Source organism: Nomascus leucogenys, chromosome 22a (genome assembly GCF_006542625.1).
Source record: "Nomascus leucogenys isolate Asia chromosome 22a, Asia_NLE_v1, whole genome shotgun sequence".
Classification (NCBI taxonomy): Eukaryota; Metazoa; Chordata; class Mammalia; order Primates; family Hylobatidae; genus Nomascus; species Nomascus leucogenys.
In genome coordinates, this window is record NC_044402.1 from 115,474,244 (window position 1) to 115,500,516 (window position 26,273).

The following is a 26,273-nucleotide window of genomic DNA, read 5'->3' on the forward strand; positions in this document are numbered from 1 at the left end:
AAGATTATGCACTGTTCTCTAGAGTATTGACCATAGGCCTATAAATTTCCAATTTAGAAACAGGCAGAAATCGGGAAGAGAGTTGTTCTGTGGATAGCACTAAGTTATTAGTTACTCAGGATCTCTTCTAGGCAAAGCTTGAAAGAAACTGGAGAAATCATTATCTACATCCCTGTGGCAGATCCATGGGATTCTGAGACTAGAACTAAGGTATCCTGGCTGTCAATAATGGTAATAAAAACTAATGGAATAGACCAAGCTGGAGAAATAAATAAAATACATATACAAGCATTGTGTCCTTAGCACAAGATTGAAAACCTTGACATTCCTCCACTAATTTTTGATTCCTAATTATAACCTACAAAACAAGGCGTGATTTTACCTTCTATGTCAAAAACAGAGAGATTTAATATACTGGTGAACCTCAATTAAAGGAACCCAATTAATAATTCAAAATGGCAAAGTTGATTTGGAGAGAAATGATTTTATATTAGAAATTCACGTTTGTGCAAGAATATTTACTGTGTGCGCGGAGAGAGAGAAGAGAGGAAGAAAAGGAAGGCAGTGAAATCCCCAGCACCACTAATTACTTTCTATATGATTTACTGTAAAAATCAGCTAAGACAGACTCAGTGATATTTATCACACAGGGATGCTGTGAGCAGAAAATTAGGTAGTTTGTATAAAAGATGATACTAGTGGTTAGCACATAGTAGTCACGAAATGGACATTAATTTCCCCACTTTCCCAAGGACTGTGTATGTCTCTTACTACCAGATGAGAAATATGTGTAGACAATTTTAAATCCCTGTGACTACCATTGATCACATAGGTAAGAATATGCATCTGATCCCGTGACTCTACCTCATTTTAGGTATAATCTAAAAGGAAAAATAAGTGAGCAGAATTATTTATCTCCATTAAATTTGGTGAAGTTTCCCGGTTCTTTAAGATGCAAGGCTAAACATACACATTTTCATCTCTAAATAGTTATGACATATATATAAAGAAAAGTGCAGGTCATAAAGTATAGTTTTACCAAAAAAATTCTGAAGGAAGTACATCCCTTAAACTATCACATAGGTTGAGAAATAAGAATTGCCAGCCTCCAGAACGCCTTTTCCCTGACCCTCCATGTCCTTCCAAATCACAATACCCTCCCTTTCCCCTAAACAAATGGTTGAGTTTTGCCTATAAACTCTCAAAGTTTACAGTAAATGTAATCATAGTCAATGTATTCCTTTTTGTCTTTTCTTTATTAATAATGTTTGGGAGATTTAACTTGCTTGTTATATGGAGCTGAGTTCTTGCATTTCCATTGCTGAAAGTTTTATTGAATGAATATGAAACAGTTTATTTCTATATTCTGCATGTGGGCATTTTGGGTTGCGTTTTTGGCTATTATGAGAAATGCTTCCATGTATACACATTTGTACGTGTGTCCTGATGCTAATGTGTACATGTTTCCCTAGGGTATATACACAGAATTGGAACCACTGTGCCCTGAGTTATGCACCATGCCAAATCGATTGTACCCACATTTTGTTTTCACTTCATGAAAATGATTAAACATATCAATTTCACCTTCTCATTTGTATGACATTCCAGAAAAAAAGATCAAAACTTACCTTGGCAAGTGTTCTATTGGCAGGGACTCCTGTTATATCAAAACGAAGGTCTTTTGTCAAAGGCAGCCCAAAACTCCAACCTCCATATCTACAGAGAGTAATAAAAATATATCTTCGTTTTAGTGGAGAAAATCTTCTTAAATAAATCTAAAATACTTAACGAGGAGCTCAACTTTTTTTTTTCTGTTAGGAACACATTTACAGTATGAAATGAATACTGCCTGACAAATATTTTACATTTTTATCAATTCTTTTTATCATATTTCAGTCGCAAATGTACATTATAACTAGAGGAAATAAGTCCTTCTAAACAATTGCATATGTTTAGTAGTCATCCTGAAAATGAGTGACATACAATGTAATCAATTTCTCCATCTTAACTGACCCATCCACCATCTCAAATATCTTAATATCTTAGTACTCAAATATTCCTTTTAGGTAATTAATACGGAAATGATATAATACCAGTTCATACCTTTCTTCAAATGGCTCAATTTCTTCTATATAATAGATTTCCCCTATATTGTCCCCAGATATTGTACATTTTTTCTCCCTGAATATTTGAGGGCAAGTTGGGTCTTGTCAATTCATGTCAACTGCTTGTCAATTCATGGTATAAAAACGAAACGTTGATTTTCAAAATCCAAGTAGTAATTTTAAGAATAGGTTAATTTAACTGCCTACCAAATTAAGGTCAGATTAAATAAATAATGGTGCAGTCACACTAGAATAATCTTGTGACTGTCATCCTAAATGTTAGTGCTATAGAGCTATGTATTTTTGACATGCAAATAACATCACAGTATGTCATTCACTTGGTTTAAAGGCAGATTTTAAGACAGTTGGTTTATAATAAACCCATTTTGTTAAAAATATTTACATGTATATCTGTGACAAAGAAACTTCTGAAAGGACATACACCAAAATATCAATAGTGCTTATATCTGTGTGGAGAAATAATATTCTTTTTCTTCTTTTTGCTTATCTGTAGTTTCTAATTATTTTTTACAATGAATATTAATCATGGATGTATACTGAGAAACAAAGGAGGGAAGAGATGGAGGAAAGAAGAAAATGGTAGCCATTGAAGGTCTGCCAACTTTGTGTCCATGATAAATGCTTAGGTGACTTAAGTACAAGCCCATTTCCTTGCTACACATAAACAACACATTTTGTCCATATGCAGATATCACACTCTTAAGTTTTGAGATATTCATATGGAACTGAGGCCAATTGTCATCAAAAGTCATGCCTTAAACCTCTCCAAGTTGGTATAAGCCAGTCAATAAATTCCCTTTGGCTTCAAGGAAAAAAAAATATATACAAATTTAACAGTACATTTTTGAGGCCTAAAATAACCAATGGTTTTCCATTTTCTCAAATAAATCTTAGAGTCATTATTTACATTTCAGTATGTAAGGCTGTTTAAATAAAACTGAGAATTTAACCATGTAAAATATAAACAATAGAAATTTGTATCTATTGTCTCTAGTTTAGACAGCAGCTACCATTAAAATTAGAAAGCAATTAAATATGTTATGAACAGAGTATTTTACCTTTTTTGGACAAACTCGTTTGCAGTTGATATAAGATAATTTTCCACTCGTTGCCCAGTGAGGTTATAAATTACCTGGGATGAGTAAGTTCTTCTGTGCGGTGGGGAATAGTTAAATTTAGGACATTCCTGGAAAACAAAGTTAAAAATGAATTTTTTTCTGGACAATGCTGTGCAAGTTAAATAGACAATGTCAAGGAGCTTCAGTCTCATGATTTGTCTATTACTGCAACTGGTAGAGTGTGATAAGACTGTCCTTTGACTCTAAAGAGCTTTGAAAAAGAAGTCATCTCACCTACGCCAAGAAATTAGAACAAATAGTTATTATTCATGTAGAGCAAATCCCTATGTTTAGGACTCACTTAAAGGCCTGAAAGAACACAAGTTAACAAATGTGTGATATTTCCTTCACTGTGCTGAGGCTTAATATGTTTGGACAATAATGTTAAACATTAAGATGATAAAATTTCCTCAATAATTCTCAGGGAAGGAAAAAAATGTTTGCCACAAATTGAAAATATAACACTTTTCAAGGATTGATAGCAGCGGATGAAAAGTTTATGATACATTAGTTTTAGGTGTGTAACCTAAGAGTCAGAGCTTAGTTATATGTATATTAGTTAATCTTATATATGTATATATGTGTATATATATATATATATTAGTTTTATATATATAAACTTTTAGTTTGGAATTATTTTAGATTTACAGAAAAGTCACAAAGCTAGTGGAGAGTTCCTGTGTGCCCCTGGTCACTTTCCCTTGTGGGTACTTATATTACCAAGTATATTTGTTTAGAGCTTAGTTTAACCATTTATATTTATGCTTGTAACTTTCTGCGCTTCCTGACAACTTAATTTTCAGTGTAGCTTCTCACGCTTCATTGCAATAAAGTTAAGTTTGGGAAAAGTCTAGCACTTTTTTATAGTGACACCTGTCTATCTCAAGAACATAAAGTTCCAGCTTGCTCTAAAAAAAAAACGGTGCTGGATTTTATCTTTTATCAAGTTATATCAACGTGAAGATCGCATTCCAGAGTGACACTGCTTTCACAAATAATTAAAAGAGAATACCCTTATGTGTTCAGTGTAATTTTTAAATTATACTATACATAGAGAAATGCACATGTATTATCTGTACTGCCTGATGAATTCTGACAAACTGACACACCTGTGTAACCAGTCACCAACAACCAAGACAAGATACAGAATAGGACCAATACATCAGAAGCCCCCTCATCACACTCCCTTCAAATTAGTATCCTCCCAAAGTAACAGACACAGAGTAGTTTTGCCTATTTTTATATTTTATATTAATAGAATAGTATAAATGTGTATTCTTGTGTCTGGCTCTTTTCACTCTCTATTATGAGAATTTTCCACATGTTATGTATAGTGGTAGATCAATCATTCTCATTTTGTTTATATACTACTGTGGAAATATATTATATTTGACATTACCTATTCTGTTAGTGAGCATTATTCACATTTCTGATGGGTATATAGTAAGAGTGGAATTGCAGGTCCCACAGATACGCAAATTTTTACCATTAGGATATATTGCCAAGTAGTTTTAAAAACTGTTTGCACAAAATTAAAAAAAAAAAAAAAAAAAAAAAAAAAAAAAAAAAAAAAAAAAAAAAAAAAAAAAAAAAAAAAAAAAAAAAAAAAAAAAAAAAAAAAAAAAAAAAAAAAAAAAAAAAAAAAAAAAAAAAAAAAAAAAAAAAAAAAAAAAAAAAAAAAAAAAAAAAAAAAAAAAAAAAAAAAAAAAAAAAAAAAAAAAAAAAAAAAAAAAAAAAAAAAAAAAAAAAAAAAAAAAAAAAAAAAAAAAAAAAAAAAAAAAAAAAAAAAAAAAAAAAAAAAAAAAAAAAAAAACTGTTTGCACAAAATTAAATTCCCAGAGCAGAATATGAGAGTTCTGGTTGCTGCATATTTTTGTTAACACTTAGAATTTTTCCTCTTCTTCATTTTAGCCATTCTGGTGAGTGTGCAGTGGTATTGCTTTGTGCCTTAAATTTGTATGTCCCTGATGACTACCTTTTTATATATTTATTGGCCATTTGGATATGCTCTTTGTACAGTGTCTCATGTTTGTTGCTAATTTTTCTGCTGTGTTATTTGTCTTTTTCTCATTGATTTGCAGTTCTTTATATACACATTTATTCTGGATATGAGTCCTTTGTTGTATATTGTAAATATCATTCTCTACTCTGTGGATTTCTTTTTTACTCTCTTCATCTTTTGAGTATACGCAGTATAATTTTTTTCTCTCTCAAAAAACTTAGTACTTTATCCATATTGTATGTCTGGTATACAGAGCATCAATTATGCAAAGTGACCTCATTGTTATTAAATAGTTGGAAATAGATTTAGGGATGTTAATTAAATGACAAAATTGGTTGGAAAAAATTGAAGATCTACTGGATTTTTAATTTATTTATTTTGAGACAGGGTCTCTCTCTGTCACCCAGGCTGGAGTGCTATGGTGCAATCGCAGCTCTGCAGCCTTGACCTCATGGGCTCAAGCGATCGTCCCACTTCAGCCCCACCAAATAGCTGGGACTACAGGTGCACACCACTACACCCAGCTAATTTTTAAATTTTTTGTAGAGATGAGGTCTCACTATATTGCCCAAGCTGGTCTCGAACTCCTGGGCTCAAGCAATCCTCCCACCTCCCAAAGTACTGGGATTACAGGCATGAGCCACTGCACCTGGCCTAGATTTTTTAGATTAATAAAAACTATACAAATTTCAATTTTAAATATTAAGTTAGGTAACTTTTACTGTGAACTAAAGAAATACATAAAGAACTTCTGAAGTTAGCTAAATTAGATAAAGGATTTTAAAACTTTTAATACTGGGTTAAGACGAATTTTTTTTTTTTCACCCAGGCTGGAGTGCAGTGGTACAGCCTTGAACTCCCAAGGCTCAAGCCATCCTCTCACCTCAGCCTCCTGAGTAGCTGGGACCACAGACACGTGCCACCATGCCCAGCAAATTTTATTTTACTTTTTATATTTTTGGTAGAGATGGGGTTTCACCATGTTGCCCAGGCTGGTCTTGAACTCCTGAGCTCAAGCAATCCACCAGCCTCAGCCTCCCAACGTGCTGGGATTACAGGCTTGAGCCATCACACCTGGCCAAGACTAATTTTTAAATATGCAGGGATTCCAGCAGATTCTTGTTGGGTCCCAACTCTTATTGTTAGTAACTATTTTGCATAAGAACACCAAAGTAGGTTGCATTCACTGAAGATATTTTCATTATAAACTATTATACCAAGACACTTCAGTGTACAACCGTATGTCACTCTGAAGAAAATACTGCAAGAAATTTAGTTGGCAATATAGTAACTATTAGAAACTAACAGTGACCTTTTTTCTTCAACAGTCTTGAACTTTTCTAGTGAATCTGGTTCTCGTACAATTGTGGTGAACTGATAGGCTTAGAAAACTAAGGTCTGCATCTATAGAATACAGACAAAGTGGTGAATACTTTTTTTGTTTTTTCAGGAAATGATTTTTTTCCTGAAGCCTGGAGGTGTTGCTTAGAGACATATGGAGTTCTGTTCTAGACTTATACGTTTTTGACTTCCCAGCTGACCACTACAGTGGCAGTCTTGATATATTTCAAATATGACAGTTATGGTCGCATTTTTTCATGTGAAACATAGAGCCTTCTACTTAGTTCTAAATTGAGACCAAAAATTCATTTTCGGTTGGTTTCCACAAATACCATCATAGGATTACCTACCTTTGGAAATTGGTCCTGAGATGGATTTAAAACAGTAAGCTGATGTTCCAAGTCAGTATTTTTTGAGCTGCCCAGATCCATATTTCTGAGCTACTAGCTTCCATAAAATGAACTTACACTGATTCTTTGGTAACCTAGAGAGATCTTTCAAGCTTTCGATATTTATTCCCGTATTTTTCCCATTTCACTGAAACTGAATTCCATCTTACCTGGACATTTTCTGAGCAGGAGCAAACACCAAAATTAGTGATGGGTTCTCCACTGGTGTTCCATTTTTCCAGACTGTCTTTGTTTAAACACTGTCTGCAAGTTAAAATGATATTGCTGTGAGGTGTGTATGTGTATGTGTTCTCATGTTTACATATGAGCATGTAAACAAGTATTTGGTATTAAGTTCATATGTATAGTCACAGATACAATTTACTGATTTTTCATAACTTCAGTGTACATTGCTCCACCATTTCCAAATGATTTGGCATTTTGTGATGGGGGACAAGGGAAAGCATTTATTGATTACATAGTACTGAGACCAGTGCTTATTGGATTGTCTTACTGTGTCAGGATGGGGCTTTTTCTCTCCTTTTTTCTCTTTGCTCTTTTCATCCTCTCTTCTGAGAGGAAGAGGATACTTTAGCATAATAATACACCAGGGTCAAGTTTACAAGAGTTATGTATTAATACTATCTTAGACATTCGAATAAGCAACACTGTATAGTGCAAACGAGAACTGGAGTCTCAGCTATATAAGTATCTTAGTCTCTGTGAGCCTCAGTTCTTTATCTGTAAAATGGGATTAATAATCCACAAGACTGTGATTATTAAATGAAAATATGTATCCAAGAGAGTTGTACAAATCATAAGACATCTAATATTTATTAGTATAGCACAGGATAACTAAGAAATGAACAAAATTCATTAGAGATAGACAAAATCTGTTAAACAGGGATTTCTATCAGGGTACAGCTTTCTTCCAGGCAAATAACAGACACACACACCCACATACACATGCACACAATCAAACCGGAATGTTGAAAACAACAAAAAATAAAAGAGCAAGAACCACTTACAGATCACTAGTGTTCAGACACATGTTGTCAACTCCAGGGAAGTTCCACATTGCCGAGACAAGTGCCTCTGTGCTTGGGTGATAATTCCTGCAATATTAAAGGACAGAGACAAATTCATGATTTTTCTCCTAGTCTCTCATATTAAAATCATGCTTGAAGAAATGAAATGTGCTGTGTATAGAACGGTTTTCTTTTTCTTTTTTGAGACAGAGTCTTGCTGTGTTGCCCAGGCTGGAGTGCAGTGGTGCAATTGCACAGCTCAATGCAACCTCAGCCTCCTGGGTTCAAGCGATGCTTGTACCTCAGACACCCGAATTGCTGATATTGCAGGTGAGCGCCACCAGGCCTGGCTAATTTTTGTAGTTGTAGTAGAGACAGGGTTTTGCCACATTGGCAGGCGGGTCTCAAACTCTGGAGCTCAAGTAATCCGCCTGCCTTGGCCTCCCAAAGTGCTAGGATTAGAGGCGTGAGCCACTGCACTCAGCTTAGGACTGTTTTCTTAATCTAAGAAATCTAAAAAAAAGACACAGTCTCAGGAAAAGAAGGGTATCACAGGAAAATGCACATGTCTCTTTTTGGCTGCCTTCTTATTCACCTAATTGTCACATGCATCAGTGATCACCTATTGTATATGTAACATTATATTACACAGGATTCTGACATTGCTATTTAATATTTGTGAGACCAATAGAAAGTTATTTGCTGTATATTACAACAGATTGGGAACCAGACCTAACCTGGCTTTCTTAATTAAAGTCTAGTCATTAAAAATAAATATCTACTATAACTTTAGTTTTAGATGAATGCAAAAACTCTGAAAAAACTATTTGTTGGCAATAGAAGTAACATATTGCAATCAGTCAAACTGTTCATTCCTTTAGCAGAATCAGGTACCGTGGCTTCTAAGTACTTTATCCTCCAGCATCTCATGGCATTCATTCAGGTACAACCACACTCCTGGAAGCATTTTGGAAACATTCTTTTAGTTAACAGAAAGAAACTTACGCATAGAAGGCTGTCTGTTCAGAGGTACCATAAAGAGAGGGGGCAATCTGAATCTCTGGATAACTGTTGCTGGAATTTCTCAGTGTGCCAAGGCCCATGGCAGTGGTCACAAAGACGATGGGGAGGATAACCTGAGCGATGAGACCTTTCCAGTTCCTGCGGGTGTGGTGGAACCTCTTGATGAGTATAGCCATGATCTTCTTCAGCAACAGTCCAAAGCCATCCAGCCTCTCTCCTCTTGTCAGGATTTTGTCTGATTAAGAAAAAGAGATTGGATATGGTTCTGGGAAATCTTGATAAGCAATAAAGTAACTTCAGAAACTATAGATAAATGGTATAATACAGTGTGGTGGGAAAAGCTTTTAAAGATTTGGATTTGAGGTTCAGCAATTTTATTTCTCAGCCTTAGCCTTGCACCTTCCATTGGGGAAACTGAGAACTGTAATATCCATCTCATATAGAACTGTGTGTAAAGTGATTTGAAAATTCTAATTCACTATACACAAAATATTATTAGTCACAGGCATAGTAATTTTACATGTCAAAGTTAGATATCTAGAATTTCATAAATGAATATTGACCTCAAACCCTAAGGTCTCAATGCAGACTCAGTGTATATTACTAATACCCAAGAGATAGTTTCTATGAAGAGACTAAATTCATGTGAGACAAATACAAACTCAAACACCAACCTAATCTAACAATTTGTTCCTATTGTGAGTAACTTAGTGACTGTAAGTCTAATTGGCTTTGATTTTAACATGAGGTCCAATTACTTCACACTAAGAGTAGGAAAAGGGAAATCCTCTCTTCCAGAGTACAACTCTGGTTCAACCACATATTTATTACATTCTCTTTAGAAATTTGAAATGATTATATGGCCTTTCAAAACTCCATTTTTACCACTAGAGTTATTAAAAAAAGGAACTCATTAGAAAAAATATCTACCGTCCCCATACTTTGAAATGCTTTTCTAGTGCTGAGAAAAATTCCATGGCAGAGCAGCTATAGAGGCCATAAACCATTGCTTCCTCAATAGAGCTCTATGGCTAATAATTTCAGCAGCTCCCTCTAAAAACAGGTTCAAATACAGCATTCTCTCCGAAAGCCTGCCACCACGCACGCCTTCATAGGTGATAAGATGATGGTATTCATCAACTCTGCGTATATTTTAAGTTCTCCATCAGAAATTATGCAGCACAAAAATCATGATCTTCATTTAGCTGATAAGAAAAAAATACAAAGCTGCTTAATTTAAAATGAATTCCAATTAAACAGAGTGAACAAGTTTAAATGCAAACTCATATCTCTGCAAAAGGGAATTGTAGAAGGAGCTGAATATTTTCAGTTAATTAGTATGCTTTTCTGTTTCTTGAGAAATTACATGTGGATGACTTACAGGTGTATCAAATGAAATAAATGTGCTTTCTAAAAGATAATGTCAGTGAAGGGAACATTTGGACTGAAGAATAGTTTCAAATTATAAGACACATGCAGAGGCACATACTTAGCCTTTGCTTCCTGCAGCAGATGACCACTTTCTAATCAAAGTCCTCAATGCCATGGAGGCAACAATTATATTCCCCAAAAGAAAAGAAATGAGAAATATGACAGAGGACAAATTAGCCTCCAGTTCCAGAATTATACAAACATCAGAAATTATCTTTCCTGACTTTGAGAGCCAGGCAAATGTTTAATTAAAAGTTCTGTTCCTAGAGATTTTTTTCTGTAAGCAAAAACTGTTGAAATGACTACTCCATGATTTATATATCATTTTACTCTATGCTTCCTTAAGTAAATGGTGTTTCCAGAGGTATAAATTAACTATCAGAAAGAGAAGAGACAATAAAAGTTATTTTCAAAAGAGCCCAATCCCACAAAGTTGTGTCAAGCAACATGATTTTTTAAGCATATCCTATGTTAAGGACTGGGGGAGGAAATCTACTATTACAGACTCTTAGCCATCAAGTCCAAATTAACTAACTCAAGCTCTCCCCAAAAGCAGTTTCTCAGCACCTGAAAGACTCAGAGTCAGGTAGGTTACACATGTTTTCCATTGAGGGTACCATAAAGAGTGGCAACTCCTTTTTTTTTTTTACTTTTTTTTATGACTATTGTCTCTGCTTCATCATGTCTAATAACAAGGAGTGAACTACCTTACATGGTAATCTTGTCCATTGTTAGCCCCAATTACAAGAAGAATTTTAACTTGCTGAGCATGAATTGAAATTGTAGAAGTTACTTGTTGAAAACAGTTTCTGGTGGGTAGGTGGAATACTCATCACCATGCTATCAAGGGAGTTCTTTCCCATTCTTCAAAGTGCTTTTGAAATAGAGAATTCAATTTGGCTTAATGAATATTTTATATCTTAAAAAAGGAGGCTTAAATTTCCTTAGTGTTTTTTGAATTTCGAATGAAACTTTAGAGTTGAATTTTTATAAATCAAAGTCTGTCTGTGATTCTTCTCATTTATGTCATCTATTGGAATTAAACAAAATATCCACATTAGATTCATACCATCTCTGTCTGTGAAATTGCTGCTGCTCACAGATAAATCGTCAGGAGTTGAGATGCCATTGGCATTGGAATTCCCAATTTTCTTTTGCGTTAAGTGCTCAAGACTCATAGAACTATTTTTTTGTGACTCTTTGGTCAAGTTCAGAAAGACCTAGAAAGAGAAGCCAGATCACTTCATTAACATGAAAAGTGCATGTCTTTTCTCATTTCTAAGCTTACCTTTGATTTTGAACTTTTATCACATTTACTGAGACAAATTTTTCCCACCTGACTTCAAGTGAATATTTCTGTATGTAAAAGATATATGCTCTCTAGCTGGGGCAACATTTTATTCTCAGTCTTTCATAAGAATAGTATTGAAAAAATGTTAAGCTTTTCTAATTTTGTGAAATATTTATTTTAAAATTTTTTTTTTAGAAAAAATGGCACATATTTATTCAAAGGGAACACCAAGTTATATCAGCTTGAAGAAAAGAAAGAAATATTGAGGTATACCTCCTCCACAGTGGTATCTGAAATGCCGTAGCACCCGATGTTGAGGTCACCCATGCCATTGTCGAGTGCCCGTAGGAGTGACAGGTAGGCCCCTGAGACTTTGGTGCTGAATGGAGGAAGCACATAAACAAGCTCTCCCCCAATATCCTCCTTGAGGTAGGCTTCAGGGAGATGTGATCGGATCATTGCTGTCACGGCCATGGTGTCACATACTGCATTTGCATTTAAATTTGGACTCTAAGAGAGAAAAGTAGGAATTAAAACACTCTCCTCTCTTTACACTATAGTGCCTCAGGGCCCTAATCAGAGGGTGAGGTGATGAGCTCTTTTAGGTCACTCCACACCTGAGTCAGATCATACATCACTGCTCTAGAGACCCCTTTGTCACTTGGGTCCCTATTCTACTGGCCTCATTCTCCCACGTCACCCTGTCCCTTCTCTAACCCCCTCCCTCTCATTTGCTCTACTCTAGCAACAACAGTCTCTTTTCTGTTGCTAGAGGGCTTTGGGTTCAGGCACATCCCCTCCTCAGGGTCCTTGCAGCTGGTGGTCCTATGCCTCCAGATAGTGATATGTCCCATTCTCTCACCACCTCCAACTCTCGGCTCAACTGTCACTTTATCAAAGAACCTCTTTTCTTATTACCCTACTTAAATATTGTCCCACTCAGCATTCCCTGCTTTATTTCTATCCATAGCATAGAAATAAAAATTTACTAAAATATTATTTATTAATAAATATAAAAAATAAATATTTACTAATAGAAATAAGTGATTTACTAATTGCTAATATATGAAATAAGTTACTTATTGATTGTATCATCTGAATTCCTCATACTCCATCAGAATATAAACTCTAAGAGGCCAGAGATTTTCATATTATCAGTTCACTGCTGTGTCACCAGTGCCTGGGACAGTGCTTGGATATCATAAGGCATAATGCACCTAATACATAAATTTCTGAATTAATGAGTATAATAATTAAGAGTACAACTATTAATAGCATAACATTTTCTTATATTTTGTAAGTCACAGGAGGATTAGATATAAAATAAATGGAGGTAGTTGAAAACTTCCTAATAGCATATACATCTTGCACAGTATTTTTAAATCATATATTCTGTTAGGTGGTGCAGGGATCTTTAGCAAGCATTTTTGTTCTCCAAAAGATGTAAAGCCACCGTTGACCTGTGTAAGTTACAGTCCCTGCACTGCCACTTGAGGAGTACTAATCAGAAAGTGAACTCATGACTTCATATTCGTTTTATTTGCTTTTGATAAAGCAGAAAATTGAATTTTTGGCTTTCTAGGCTGAAATGTTAGGAGAACTTAAAGGCTGATTCTCCATCAGTAACCTTAAGATGTCAATCATTTTTTACCTAGCACATTGGTTCTGAATGTGCAGTCCCCAGACCAGCAACATCAGTGTCACCTGGGAACTTGATAAAAATATAGTACATTCTGCACTCCCATCCCAGACCTACGGGATCACTCTCTTGGGTTCAGAAGAGTGGGGTGGGGTGGGACCAGAACTCTGGGTTTTAGCCAAGACCTCCAAGATTTTGATGCTCACTCAAATTTGAGAAGCACTAAGCTAGTATACTAATGAATTTTAGCAATGAATAAAGTTGGAGAGACTCTGCTTCTATTTCATATAAAACTTAAATTTATGGCGCCATAATGCGGTATATTTTCTCCCATTCCTACCTTCTTCTTGGTGAGTGTGAGGTGATACCCATCGCCAAAGGCTTCCTTGAGGTAAAATGGGGACCCACAGCACCTAAGCCCACCCTGCTCCAGGAAGGCAATGCGGTCACTCAGCACTTCAGCCTCGTCCAAGTGGTGCGTCGACAGAATTATTGTTCTGGCTTGAAAATACAGACAAGAACAACAGAGAATGAAACATGAAAGTACAGTTCCTAAGACACACAGAGTTGGCCAGAGTAAATCCTGTGACATCTGAGAAGAGTCACGTTTTATGAGCTAACTAAAAAACTGACTGACCTCAAAGAGCTTCCAAAATGATGCAAGAAAAATTCAGGGTCAGGCTCACTGGTTCACGCCTGTAATCCCAGCACTTTAGGAGGTTGAGGCGGGCAGATCACTTGAGCTCAGGAGTTCGAAACCAGCCTGGCCAACATGGTGAAAACCCATCTACAATTAGCTGGGTGTGGTGGCGGATGCCTATAATCCCAGCTTGGGAGGCTGAGACAGGAGAATGTCTTGAACCCAGGAGGTGGAGATTGTATTGAGCCAAGATTTATGCCACTGCACTCCAGCCTGGGTGACAGACGAGAGTCCATCTCAAAAAAAAAAAAAAAAAAAAAAAAGAATAAAGAAAAAAAAGAAAAATTCAGAAGGGTGTTCTTAAATATTTGGACGCATTTTTTTCATATAAATTAACAGCAAATAATCCTTTATTACACTGAGTGACTAAATGTTCACCATTTGTCATGTGGGCATTGGCAATTCTTCACAGTCTATTAGAATTTTGCTCCCATGGGTTCATTTTGCGTTGTTTCTCTCTCTCTTTTCCCCTTTCTTCATTATGAAAAAGCAATAATTTAAGACTTTTTGAATATTCCTCTCTGATTATTCCACTCCACTCTGATTACTCTGTTGCTTCACATCCTGTCAGCACTTACTTAGTCTGTTTTCAGTTTATTTTCATTTGTGTATGTTTGGTATCTCTAATTTGATTCTTAGCTCCTATAAGCATTAAACTTTGAAACTTCTGTTGGATTTGCATGCTCTCAAAAAGGCCAGTTAAGTGCTCAACTCACAGCGGGCAGTACACAGATATTAACCAATTGACCCAGAAAGTTATCTGGGAGAAAAATCTTCAAAATCTTCAGAAAGGAAAGAGCCAATCTTAGACTTTTAAAAGATATCATACCCGATAAATATGTACAAGCATTATGTATCTATACAAATAAATTTTAAAATGTTAAAAAAGATATCATAAACAGAAAAGTCGTCAACTTGCTTTTTTTTTTTTTTTCTTTTTTAGACAGTGTCTCACTCCGTCATCCAGGCTAAGCGCAGTGACTTGATCATAGCTTACTGCACCCTTGACCTCTTGGGTTCAAGTGATTCTTCTCCAGCCTCAGCCTCCTGACTAGCTAGGACTACACATGCCAGCCACCACAGCCAGCTGTTTTTATTATTATTATTATTATTATTATTATTATTATTATTATTATTTTTAGAGACAGGGTCTCCCTATGTTATCCAGGCTGGTCTCAAATTCCTGGGCTCAAGCAATCCTCCTGTCTTGGCCTCCCAAAGTGCTGGGATTACAGGCGTGAGCCACTGCACCCAGCCTCAGTTTGCTTTTGTATATGCCAGAGGGCAGAAGTATGACTGTCGGGTGGAGAAGTTCTGAGAAACTACTCATACCAGTTTTGTTCTTGGATATAACATCCCATATACTTCGGCGAGAACATGGGTCAACTCCAGTAGATGGTTCATCCAAAATTACTACCCTTGATCCACCAATGAGTGCTATGGATATAGATAACTTCCTCTTCATTCCTCCTGACAACGTTCCAACTCTCTTATGACGATGGCTATATAATCCAGTATCTTTTAAAGTCCTTCAAAAATAATGTATGATGGTTATTTTTTACAGATATACTATTCGAGTACTGGAAACATACAATAACCCTAATTGATATGTATTCACTAAGTAACTATTATGTGCTCAGTAAGGTAAAATAAACTCTTGAGGTTTCATAATATACTTTTATTTATCACCTGGATACAAAATTAATACCCAGAAAAAAATTAATTTTTTATACAAAGTACAAAATTAATGTACTTTACAAAGTACAAAATTAATACTCAGAAAAAACCACAAAGGAATATATAATTCATTCCTTTGACAAATATCTAGAGAGTTCTTGCCTATTTTGTGCCAGGCTGTGTTTTATGTACTTGGGAAAAGCAGTGAACACATAAAATTTCTATTCATAAGGAGATTATGTTCTAGTAAGTGTGTGTATTGGGAGGGATATAGGGAAATCCAGTCAATAAATATATTCTCAAGTAAGTTTTGGTGGTGATAAGTGCAATTAAAAAAAAATAAAGCAGAGAATATAAGATAAGGAGTGGCTGGGACATGCTATTTTATGCATCAATTTTATGTATGGCAGTCATCTCAGAAAAGGTGACATTTCGGCAGAGACCAGGAAAGTGGTCATTTGACCAAGAGAAAGTCAAATGGCTATCTGGGTGGGGTGGGGTGCTGTAAGTAGAGGGAAGAGAAAGTAAAAAGCCCTGAGGCTGGAGCAGGCCTAGGACAGTCACGTGTGTAGCTAGGCCAGTGTGCCTTGAGCAGAGTGAATGTGGAGGTGAGTGGAAGGACATGAAATCAGAAGTGAGAATGGAGGCAAATCACTTAGGACCTCATAAGTCTTGATAAGGATGTTATTGAGTATTATGCTGAGCATGGAAGGAAGCCACTGGACGATTTAAATCCAGGAGTGACATAGTCTGATTTGCAGTTGAAAAAGATCTCACTGGCTGCTCTTTGAAGAGCAGATTTCACAAGAGATGAGTGAAATCCAAGAATCCACTTAGGAGGCTTGGACCAGTGTAGTAGCCATGGAGATTAGAAGCAAAGGATTCGGGGCAATATGGGAGCCAGAGATGAAGACAGTTAAACAATTTCACTGTAATAACTGGCCGGTAAGGATGACCTTCAGTGTTTGCAATATTAAAGAAGTAGAAAAACTAAAAAGTAATTATTTCGTGAGAAAATATTTCCTATTGGCATCATTACCAGAACTTTACCAACCAAGCTATGGGTCTTTGAGAAGAGTTAGCAACTTAGGTTCTCATTCCTGTCTTAACTTGCCTTTTTACTTCCTCGTGGAGCTGCTTTTTAGTCCAGTGAGGAACTTTGATGGAACCATATAGGAGAAGGTGCTCCTTAGTAGTGAGGTAACTGAACAAGACGTCGTGCTGCATACAGACTCCCATGTTCTTCCGTACCGTGTGTAAGTCTGTTTTGATATCTTTTCCATATACAAAAATGGTGCCTGCTGAGGCCCCAAACAGCCCAGTTAACATGGAACTGGAAATGAAGAAATGAGAAATTAGGTGTAAGCCAAGCATTGAAGCTAGACATTAGGACTAACTATATCTCAGTTGTTAGAAGGAAAAAATAGTGTATCTTCTCAGGCAAGGGCAAACTATGAAATAAAATGGTATTTAATGGGAATAAGAAATATTTTAAGTTTTGAATAATTCAGAGTATTACATAAATGCTACATGATGATGCCAAAAACGATCGGGCTATTTTTTTTTGAGACGGAGTCTCACTCTGTCGCGCAGGCTGGAGTGCAGTGGCGCAATCTCACCTCACTGCAACCTCTGCCTGCTAGGTTCACACCATTCTCCTGCCTCAGCCTCCCGAGTAGCTGGGACTACAGGCATGTGCCACCACACCTGGCTAATTTTTGTATTTTTAGTAGAGATGGGGTTTCACTGTGTTAGCCAGGATGGTCTCGATCTCCTGACCTCGTGATCTGCCCACCTCGGCCTCCCAAAGTGCTGGGATTACAGGCATGAGCCACTGCCCCCAGCCATGAGTGGGCTTTTAAATTCCAAGTACATTCTCACTCCTTGAGCAAACCCATGCACTTTCCTGACATCCCTGAGCATCTACAGGTTGGCATGTCTCAAATTTACATCTGTAGCCCAGACCTCATTATTCAGCTCCAGGATTGCTCTATATATCTATCAGACAATACCACTTCTCTGTGAGATTTCTTACAGGGTCCTTCAACTCAGTATGTTTAAAACGGAGCTCATGATCTTTACCCTAAAAGCCACACCCTCATTGATCTTGCCTCTTTCACCATGTGATAAATTCATATACTGGTTGCACAAGACTGGAATCCGTAAGTCATTTTTGCACTCTCCTCCTATCTTAATCTCCTAACTACATGCCCATCTCACCGTTTTCACAGCTATCCTCATGGGACCATCACCATCACCACCTGCCTAACCCATCACTCTAAGCTCCTAACTCTACTTCCCATATGCTCTTTGGTCATCTCCAGTCCTTTTCTCTACACTGTGATTAGAATATTCTCACCTGGATAATTCCCCATCATCTTTCAGATAGTTAGTAAACTGGGCAATTATTTAATACCCGTCTCCTCCACTATAATGTAAGCTCCACGAGGTCAAGGAAAGGTCCTGTTTTCTAAGCACTTTGTCTCAGTAATCTAATCAGTGCCTTGCAATGCAGACTTCTGGATTAAATTATGAACAAAGGAATATGCAGTTTTCCCATATGAACATTGAAATACAAATAACACACTTTATATTAAAGGTTTCTATTTAGAACAATAAAATGGGGGCATTCTCAGCTAAAATTATAGCCTCTTCAAGAGGCTTCTCTGTTCCTTTTCTTCATTAGCCTCTTATTGCCTATTAGAAACATGAATAGAGCTGGAGGCCATTATCTCTAGCAAATTAACACAGGAACAGAAAACCAAATACAAATATGTTCTCACTTATAAGTGGGAACTAAATGATGAGAATACATGGACACATAGAAGGTAACACCACACAGTGGGGCTTTCGGAGGGTGGAGGGTGGGAGGAAGGAGAGGATCAGGAAAAATAAATAATGGGTACTAGGCTTAATACCTGAGTGATGAAGTAATCTGTAAAACAAACCCTCATGATAAATTTACCTGTGTAACAAACCTGCACTTGTGACCCTGAACTTAAAATAAAAGTTAAAAAAAAAAAGTCTGGCCTTTTTGGCATTGTATTCTCCCTAGAAAGCCAACTCTGACTTTAAACAGGCCATGCAAATAGCAGAGGCTATATGCTCACTCATTTCATGACCTTGTTTGTCCCCTTTTATTTACAAAAAAAAAAAATTAATTCCAGTGTTTCTGCAGTCACTGAGCTGATTCGTGATGATGCTAAGTAAGATATGCAGCAACTGATCCTTTTTCTCAAACAAGGGCTAGAGCATCAACAGCATCTTAGAGCTGACTCAGCAACTAAGTGGATGTGGAGCATTGGAGGCAAATCACATAAAAATAACTCAAAAGAATGTCACTTTAAAAAACAGTTGAATCTCTTCTCCATTCTGACACAGGAAAATGCTACATAGGTGAGGAGTGAGAAAGAACAGCTTATGTTCTGCTCCTGGCCTTTTTGATTTCTGTCTGATAGCTGGTGGTTCCTTTGTTTCTTTATGAGTCAAGGCAAAGGTTTCCTGTGAAGGAGCAGCTGAGGCTAAGTGTGTTTATATCAGGATGCGCAATTTCATACTTATATATACACCAGGTTAGAAATGCAAATAAATGAAACAGGGTGGGTGTATGAAGCAGTGCAGCTTGGTAGAGACCAGGGATGAGCCAGAAAACAGATACTCCCTTTAAGAGTTCAGTTACTAATGAGCCCCAACCAATAGTCACTACCTAAGAATATGAACTCAGTGTTGTAGAATTTCCTATTATCTAAGAGGTGCCAAGAATATTTATTTTTATTAGAAACTCCCTATTTTACAAAATTGGCACTGAATTAAAAATTTTAAAAAGTATTACAACCTTTGATTTTGACTCCATTCTATAGCATACAAGTTGAACCATCTTCCTCCATCTGGGAAATGTAATAACTTTATGTTTTACAAACATAGGTTAGTTTATTTTTTTACACCTGTATTTTTTGTAATATGCTTCCATGGCAATAAGTGTCAAAAAGTTAACATACATGGTAGTAGTTTTCCCAGCTCCATTGGGCCCCAGCAATGAAGTAATATGCCCTTCATAAAAGTTCAGATTGAGGTTATCAACAGCAACTTTTGAGCCATAGATCTTTGTGACCCCATGCAGGGCAACCCCGACTGTGAGATCTTTAGGTTCAGGCTCGATGTTGGAGGAAAACACATATTCAAAACCTGGAGAGAAATCAAGAGAAGAGTTGTAAACTCACAAGTAAGGTAATGCAGCTAGAGTTAGACTTTATCTTTATTAAAAATTGAAGACTATAAAAATATAACCCTCTAAGTAAAATAAAAAATCCAGAAACAAATGATTTATTATAGTCTTCAGCTGCCTCACTTGGTTACAGAATGAATAAGAGTGGAGAAGCAAGGTTTATTTCATCCTTCTTTGTTGGAAAAAGCCGTCCCAGGATATGGTATTATAATTATAAATTCTCCTTTATTCAGCAGATATCAAATAGTCAAAAGATGTGTCTAAGGCTTGGTCCTCTGGTTGGGCAGGGTGATACCAAATTATAGAATAAATGCCTCCAAAGTTGTGATTTTAGAGTGATAAGACTAGTTCAGATCTGCGGTTTATAGAATCCAATTCATTAATAACTATCTACACCTCCTTCAGACATCACTAAAAGACCACTTATGTGGCCCGTACTCACTTTATAAAGATGACACGACTCACCTAGTATCAGGAAGACACAAGCTTTGAACTATTTTTCCAGTATTTGTGATGGGTTATGCTAAATTACTGAAACTTGTTACTTGGTTACCCCTTATGACTAGTGACAGATGGCTGGAGTTAGGGGTGCAGATTGTGGCCAAGGAACAAAATTTTTCTCTGTGTGAGTCTAACTGGACCACAAAGGGATCTGCAATCTTGGCCTAATTAGCACCATATGCTAACCAACTGAGCTAATGAGCCCAGAAAAAGCCACAATTTAATCCCCATAAGAGCCCAAAGACGCATGTGTAGACATTTTCATCCATGACTAAAAGGATGATAATTTTGCCATTTAGAAAAAAATAATTGAAACTACTAGTCATGTAATTTCATATCATTTCTCTCATAACCAGGCACGCTGTTGACCGACTTGTCTTACTGGCAGATGGGTTGGTGTTCTGCATCATGATGTTAGTAAACATGAGGCCATTGCTCTTCTCAGGCTTCACCTCTGCACACCCAAATCGCTCCTTCCAATAGGAAGGAAGAATTGGAAAATACCAGGGAGCTGCCATACCGTATGTCCCTGGAATAAAAATGTATCAGGAACAGTGAGTTTTAGTTGACTGTTAACATTAAGCATCAGAAACGAAACAGTAGATCCTATGTATGGTTTAGGAAGTAGTTTTATTTTTTGACACTATATAAAACTAAAAGGTGGTCTCAGTTTCCAAAGTAAAGCAAAAAACGATGCCTTTTTTCCTTGTTAGTTTTTAAGCATTTACTAAAACTTATCTAACTGTACACTTATTGTAATGGAAAAAGCCACTATTTATCTATGAAATAAATGTCTACAAGTTGTGATTTTACAGTGATAAGACTAGTTCAGATCCAGATTCTGGGTTTCCAGCCCAGAAAAAGCCACAATTTAATCTCCATAAGGGTCCAAACAGACATGTGTAGACATATTCATCCATGACCAAAGGATAATTTTGCCATTTAGAAAAATATAATTAAAACTATTAGTCATATAATTTCATATCATTTCTCTCATAACAATGCATGCTGTTGGCCTACTTGTCTTACTATTGTAAGTGTACAGGTAGATAAGATTTAGCTAATGTATAAAGTTGTGCAATTCAGTATTAGAACATTTCTATAACTCAAAAAATTTGTCTCATGCCCATTTGCAGATAATCCTTGCTCCCACCCCACATCCCAGGCAATCATTGATCTGCCTTCTGTCTCTATCTGTCTTTCACAAAGATCTTATATAAATGAAATCATATTCTTTTATTCATTTATAACATCAAAAAATGCATAAATATAAGTAGGGCTAAATGGAAAACTAAGCATGTTAGAAAGCATGACTGCTTGAGACCTAGAAGGGGGAACCCAACTTGTTTTCTTCCTTTAGAATCTGGTAAATTCTCCTTAAAATTAGGAGATTTGGTTATTCCCTTATTATATCTCACACTCCTATTTAGAGAGACTGGATTGATTTGACACTATTCTAAGCTTCTTAATTCACTCCATCTTTTAAAGGAATATCCGAGAGGAAATTTAGCAGTATATTATCTCATCCTGAAAATTTTTTGTTAGCTTTGGGATTTGAGTACTTCTTTTTGGAGATTATATATGGCAAATAAGATTTTTTTTTAATTAAAAAAAAGTTAAAGGCCGGGCATGGTGGCTCATGCCTGTAATCCCAGCACTTTGGGAGGCCAAGGTGGGCAGATCACTTGAGATCAGAAGCTCGAGAGCAGCCTGGCTAACATGGTGAAACCCCAGCTCTATTAAAAATACAAAAATTAGCCGGGCGTGGTGGCACGTGCCTGTAATCCCAGCTACTTGGGAAACTGAGGCAGGAGAATCACTTGAACCTGGGAGGTGGAGGTTGCAGTGAGCCGAGATCACACCACTGCACTCCAGCCTGGGCAACAGAGGAAGACTCCATCTCTCTCTCTCTCTCTCTCTCTCTTTCTCTCTCTGTCTCTCTCTCTATATATATATATATTTTTAATTTAAAAATTTTTTGCAAATGAAATATTAGAACATATTATTAGTTGATTTATATTGAAGTCAACCTTAAAAAGCATGTATCTGTAGGAAGCACATTCATACCTGGGAAGACATTCCTGACATACCAAGCAATAAGGAAATAAATGAAAGAGTCAGCTAGGATTAGACAGCACAGCCAGCCAAATGAGGTGGTGTCATCCTGAACCGGGGAGCTGTACATATTTTCCCACTGAAGACCTACAAAGTGAACACAAGTGTTTATTCTTCTGTGACACACAGCACAGTTGTGAAAGATAAAATCCAGTTTTAAAGAAAGGGGTCCTACCAATGCCCTGTTCTTCATATCTTGCAATGTATTGGCTTGCATAGCTGAATGCTGTTGGGGACAGCAGGCTCTGTGAAGAAAGCAAACGGCAATGATAGTTCTTGTAGATTTCATGTATTTCACCCACAGGTATCCTAAAATACTTAAAACTTTGGACATTTGTATAGATAAAATTGATGCTCATTCTCTAAGCATATTTAAAAATACATCAGTCCCTTACCAACCATGCTACAACTGTGAAGGAAGAGCAGAGAGAATAGCAGAAAACAGAAACAGGAAAATTACAACTTGAAAACCATTCGTTAAAAATTCAAAATATACATTTGAACTCATTAAATGTTGCTCAGCAAGTAATAAAATAGGTAATTATGGAGTAATTCAGTATTAAGACTAAAATTTATCAAAAACATTAAGGGCCAGAAGGCATTTTCACTCCATACATTTATTTCAGGTAATAGAAGTACTATGAATAAAAATATACTAAAATATCAGTTGATTGAATACTGATAATTGCAACAAATTAGAAATTTAAATATTGTTTAAACCCAAAGTTGTCAATGCTAGATAAAGTTATTCATTACTTTTTATTTCCATAAATAGCAAAGTTTTAATATGATGAAATTTGCTTCTGCTTTCTAAATTTGTCAGTAATCTTAATGTTTTAATTAAAATTCTTAAATTAATTTAGTGTTTCTGAATTGAAAAGGCAGGAGAGAATTTAAGGTTGATTATATGCTATCGGTGCATTTGTCTTTACACCTTTAACCTATATTATATGTCATGAGAACCATGAAAATTGTTCACATATGAGAATAATTCCAATACTAGAGGCTCCAAGATGTTTCAGGAATTGATCCAGAGAGAAGTCAGAATTCTTGAAGACCTCTAAAACATGATGTATGACATTTTAACTGTTCTTTCTTTAGGAACTATTTCTTAACAGTATCACATATCATGGTTTTGTAAGCTTTTCATTGTCTTGTATGGTATACAATGATGTAGGAAAAGCTATCATTAGGACATTAAGCTTACTTTACTTTCACTGAATTTCAAATTTAGATAAGTGAACTTTCAGTTTGAGAATCCAAAAATAAACAAACAAACAAAAATGGGTAATTTCCCCCTCTGCCATTCCAATGGTTGACTTACCATGAACACTTTCAATACATAGCTCAACTCATTCTCCACTGTAACCAGAACAATAAATGGAAAGAAGGCAATGATGTAGATGAGGCTTCCGATCAGAGCTGCAATGTTGGTGTTGTTGAAGAAGACACTGATAAGATAGCTCATGGCAATAACCGAGAAGCTGTAGTCCGAAAAATACAGGAACAGAATGAACCCATTTGTTTTAGGAAGAATATTGCCAAACTTGAGTATAATGATGAGGATCACGATGGTAACCAGTAAGAATCCAACACTCTCTATAAGCCAGGCAAAAAAATGGCTGCAGGAGTTCACACCCATCATCTTCATGTACTGTAAGAAGAAAAAATGTGAGGCGCTTGTTATGCTGATATTCTTCCAAATAAAAATTATTCCCTGTATTATGTCAAAATGTCATGATAGCCTCTCTATATATGGAACTAGGCATTTTAATAATTTACATAAATCAAGAATTTATCCATGCTTGCTATGTGAAATATGCCTATATACACCAGAACATCTTAGATTATTTGTTCACAGAATGGCACAATATAATAAACAATTTGGATTGTGAGGGTTTAATTACAGTTCCACTTTGTAATTGTTATCCAGCTGACATCTCTAGATTAAACTAATTTAGAATAGATTATCAAATTTATGGTATCCCCTGTAGAATTTTACATGATTTTGACATTTGTGCAGGCATGAGCATTTCAAACTGGCAAAAAAGCCATAGCTTAACTACTAGTTCAATGTGGAGACTGAGCTCATAAAAATCCATAATTTTTTTTTTACTAAACACTAATGAACAACACAATCAGTATTTATGTTCCTCAGAGAAACAGTATACCTGATTCCTAAGAATTTAAAACACAGAAACTTAAGGGAGACCTTCTGCCTTTAGCTATAGCCTTCCAATCCTTAACGCTTACTGTCAGTCTAGGTCAATATTTGTCATCCTTGTTTTCCAAAAAGCCATTTTTACATTCATAATAAACTCATGTATCTGAGATCCTCTATACCTCTCTCTCAATTGATATTCTCTGATACCTCAGTGATATCCCCAGAGAACAAGGCATTCCACAAGGTAGAAAAATAAACCAGCACAATCTATTTGTGCATTAACTCAAAAGGATTCTGAAAGATTTAAAGTCCCCTGGGAACATCACACACCGGGGCCTGTCAGGGGATGCGGGGAAGGGCAGGGATAGCATTAGGAGAAATACTTAATGTAGATGACAAGTTGATGAGTGCAGCGAACCACCATGGCACGTGTATACCTATGTGACAAACCTACACGCTGTGCACATGTATCCCAGAACTTAAAGTATAATAAAATAATACAAATAAAAAGATTTAAAGTCCCCTGGACCTTGGTTTGGTTGAATTTTGTGACATGTACTTTGCGGGAACCTGGATATCTTGGTTTCTAGTTTTAACAATTCATGATTAATGAGGGCGGATCACGGTGGCTCACGCCTGTAATCCCAGCACTTGGGGAGGCCAAGACGGGCGGATCACGAGGTCAGGAGACAGAGACCATCCTGGCTAACACAGTGAAACCCCATTTCTACTTAAAATACAGAAAAATTAGCCGGGTGTGGTGGCAGGCCCCTGTAGCCCCAGCTACTCAGGAGGCTGAGGCAGGAGAATGGCGTGAACCTGGGAGGCGGAGCTTGCAGTGAGCCGAGATCGCGCCGCTGCACTCCAGCCTGGGCGACAGAGCAAGACTCTGTCTCAAAAAAAAAAAAAAAAAATCAAAAAAACAAACAAAAATTCATGATTAATGTTAAGCCTAGGAACCTAGTATCCCCCCCCCCTTTTTTTTTTTTTTTTTTTTTTTTTCAAAAAAAAAAGGAACAAGAAATCTCCACTAACTGGCCGGATGCAGTGACTCACACCTGTAATCCCAGCTGTTGGGGAGGCCGAGGCAAGCGGATCACCTGAGGTCAGGAGTTCCACACCAGCCAGGCCAACATGGCAAAACCCCATCTCTACTAAAAATACAAAAATTAGCCGGGCGTGGTGGTGGGCGCCTGTAATCTCAGCTACTCAGGAGGCTGAGACAGGAGAATAGCTTGAACCCAGGGAGGTGGAGGTTTCAGTGAACCGAGATCATGCCATTGCACTGCAGGTCCAGCCTGATAGACAAGAGTGAAACTCTGTCTCAAAAATAAATAAATAAATAAATCTCCACTAACAGCTTTATAACCCAATTTTTTCTTTTTTTCAAAATCAAGGATAGTCAATGCCCCACCCCCTTAAACTTAACTTTTCCAGGAAAAAAAAAAAAAAAGCGAATGCACTGAATCTTTCACTCTACAAGCAAAATACTGAATTTTACTT

At 36.5% G+C, this 26,273-nt stretch overlaps 1 protein-coding gene across 1 annotated transcript in view; it reads right to left on the bottom strand.

Annotated features, from left to right (window-relative positions):
* The window catches only part of ABCA12 (ATP binding cassette subfamily A member 12), a 216,674-nt gene that overhangs the window by 35,419 nt on the left and 154,982 nt on the right, over window positions 1-26,273 (bottom strand). The window contains exons 24-38 of the mRNA XM_030802777.1: window positions 23,931-24,260; window positions 22,782-22,851; window positions 22,559-22,693; window positions 20,874-21,020; window positions 19,764-19,950; window positions 16,880-17,098; window positions 15,421-15,617; window positions 13,729-13,889; window positions 12,023-12,259; window positions 11,528-11,678; window positions 9,010-9,262; window positions 8,005-8,091; window positions 7,147-7,240; window positions 3,185-3,312; window positions 1,629-1,716 (exon numbers count right to left, since the gene is read on the bottom strand). Coding sequence (XP_030658637.1) covers window positions 1,629-1,716; window positions 3,185-3,312; window positions 7,147-7,240; window positions 8,005-8,091; window positions 9,010-9,262; window positions 11,528-11,678; window positions 12,023-12,259; window positions 13,729-13,889; window positions 15,421-15,617; window positions 16,880-17,098; window positions 19,764-19,950; window positions 20,874-21,020; window positions 22,559-22,693; window positions 22,782-22,851; window positions 23,931-24,260 — 2,484 coding nt within the window. The remainder of the gene's footprint in view (window positions 1-1,628; window positions 1,717-3,184; window positions 3,313-7,146; window positions 7,241-8,004; window positions 8,092-9,009; window positions 9,263-11,527; window positions 11,679-12,022; window positions 12,260-13,728; window positions 13,890-15,420; window positions 15,618-16,879; window positions 17,099-19,763; window positions 19,951-20,873; window positions 21,021-22,558; window positions 22,694-22,781; window positions 22,852-23,930; window positions 24,261-26,273) is intronic.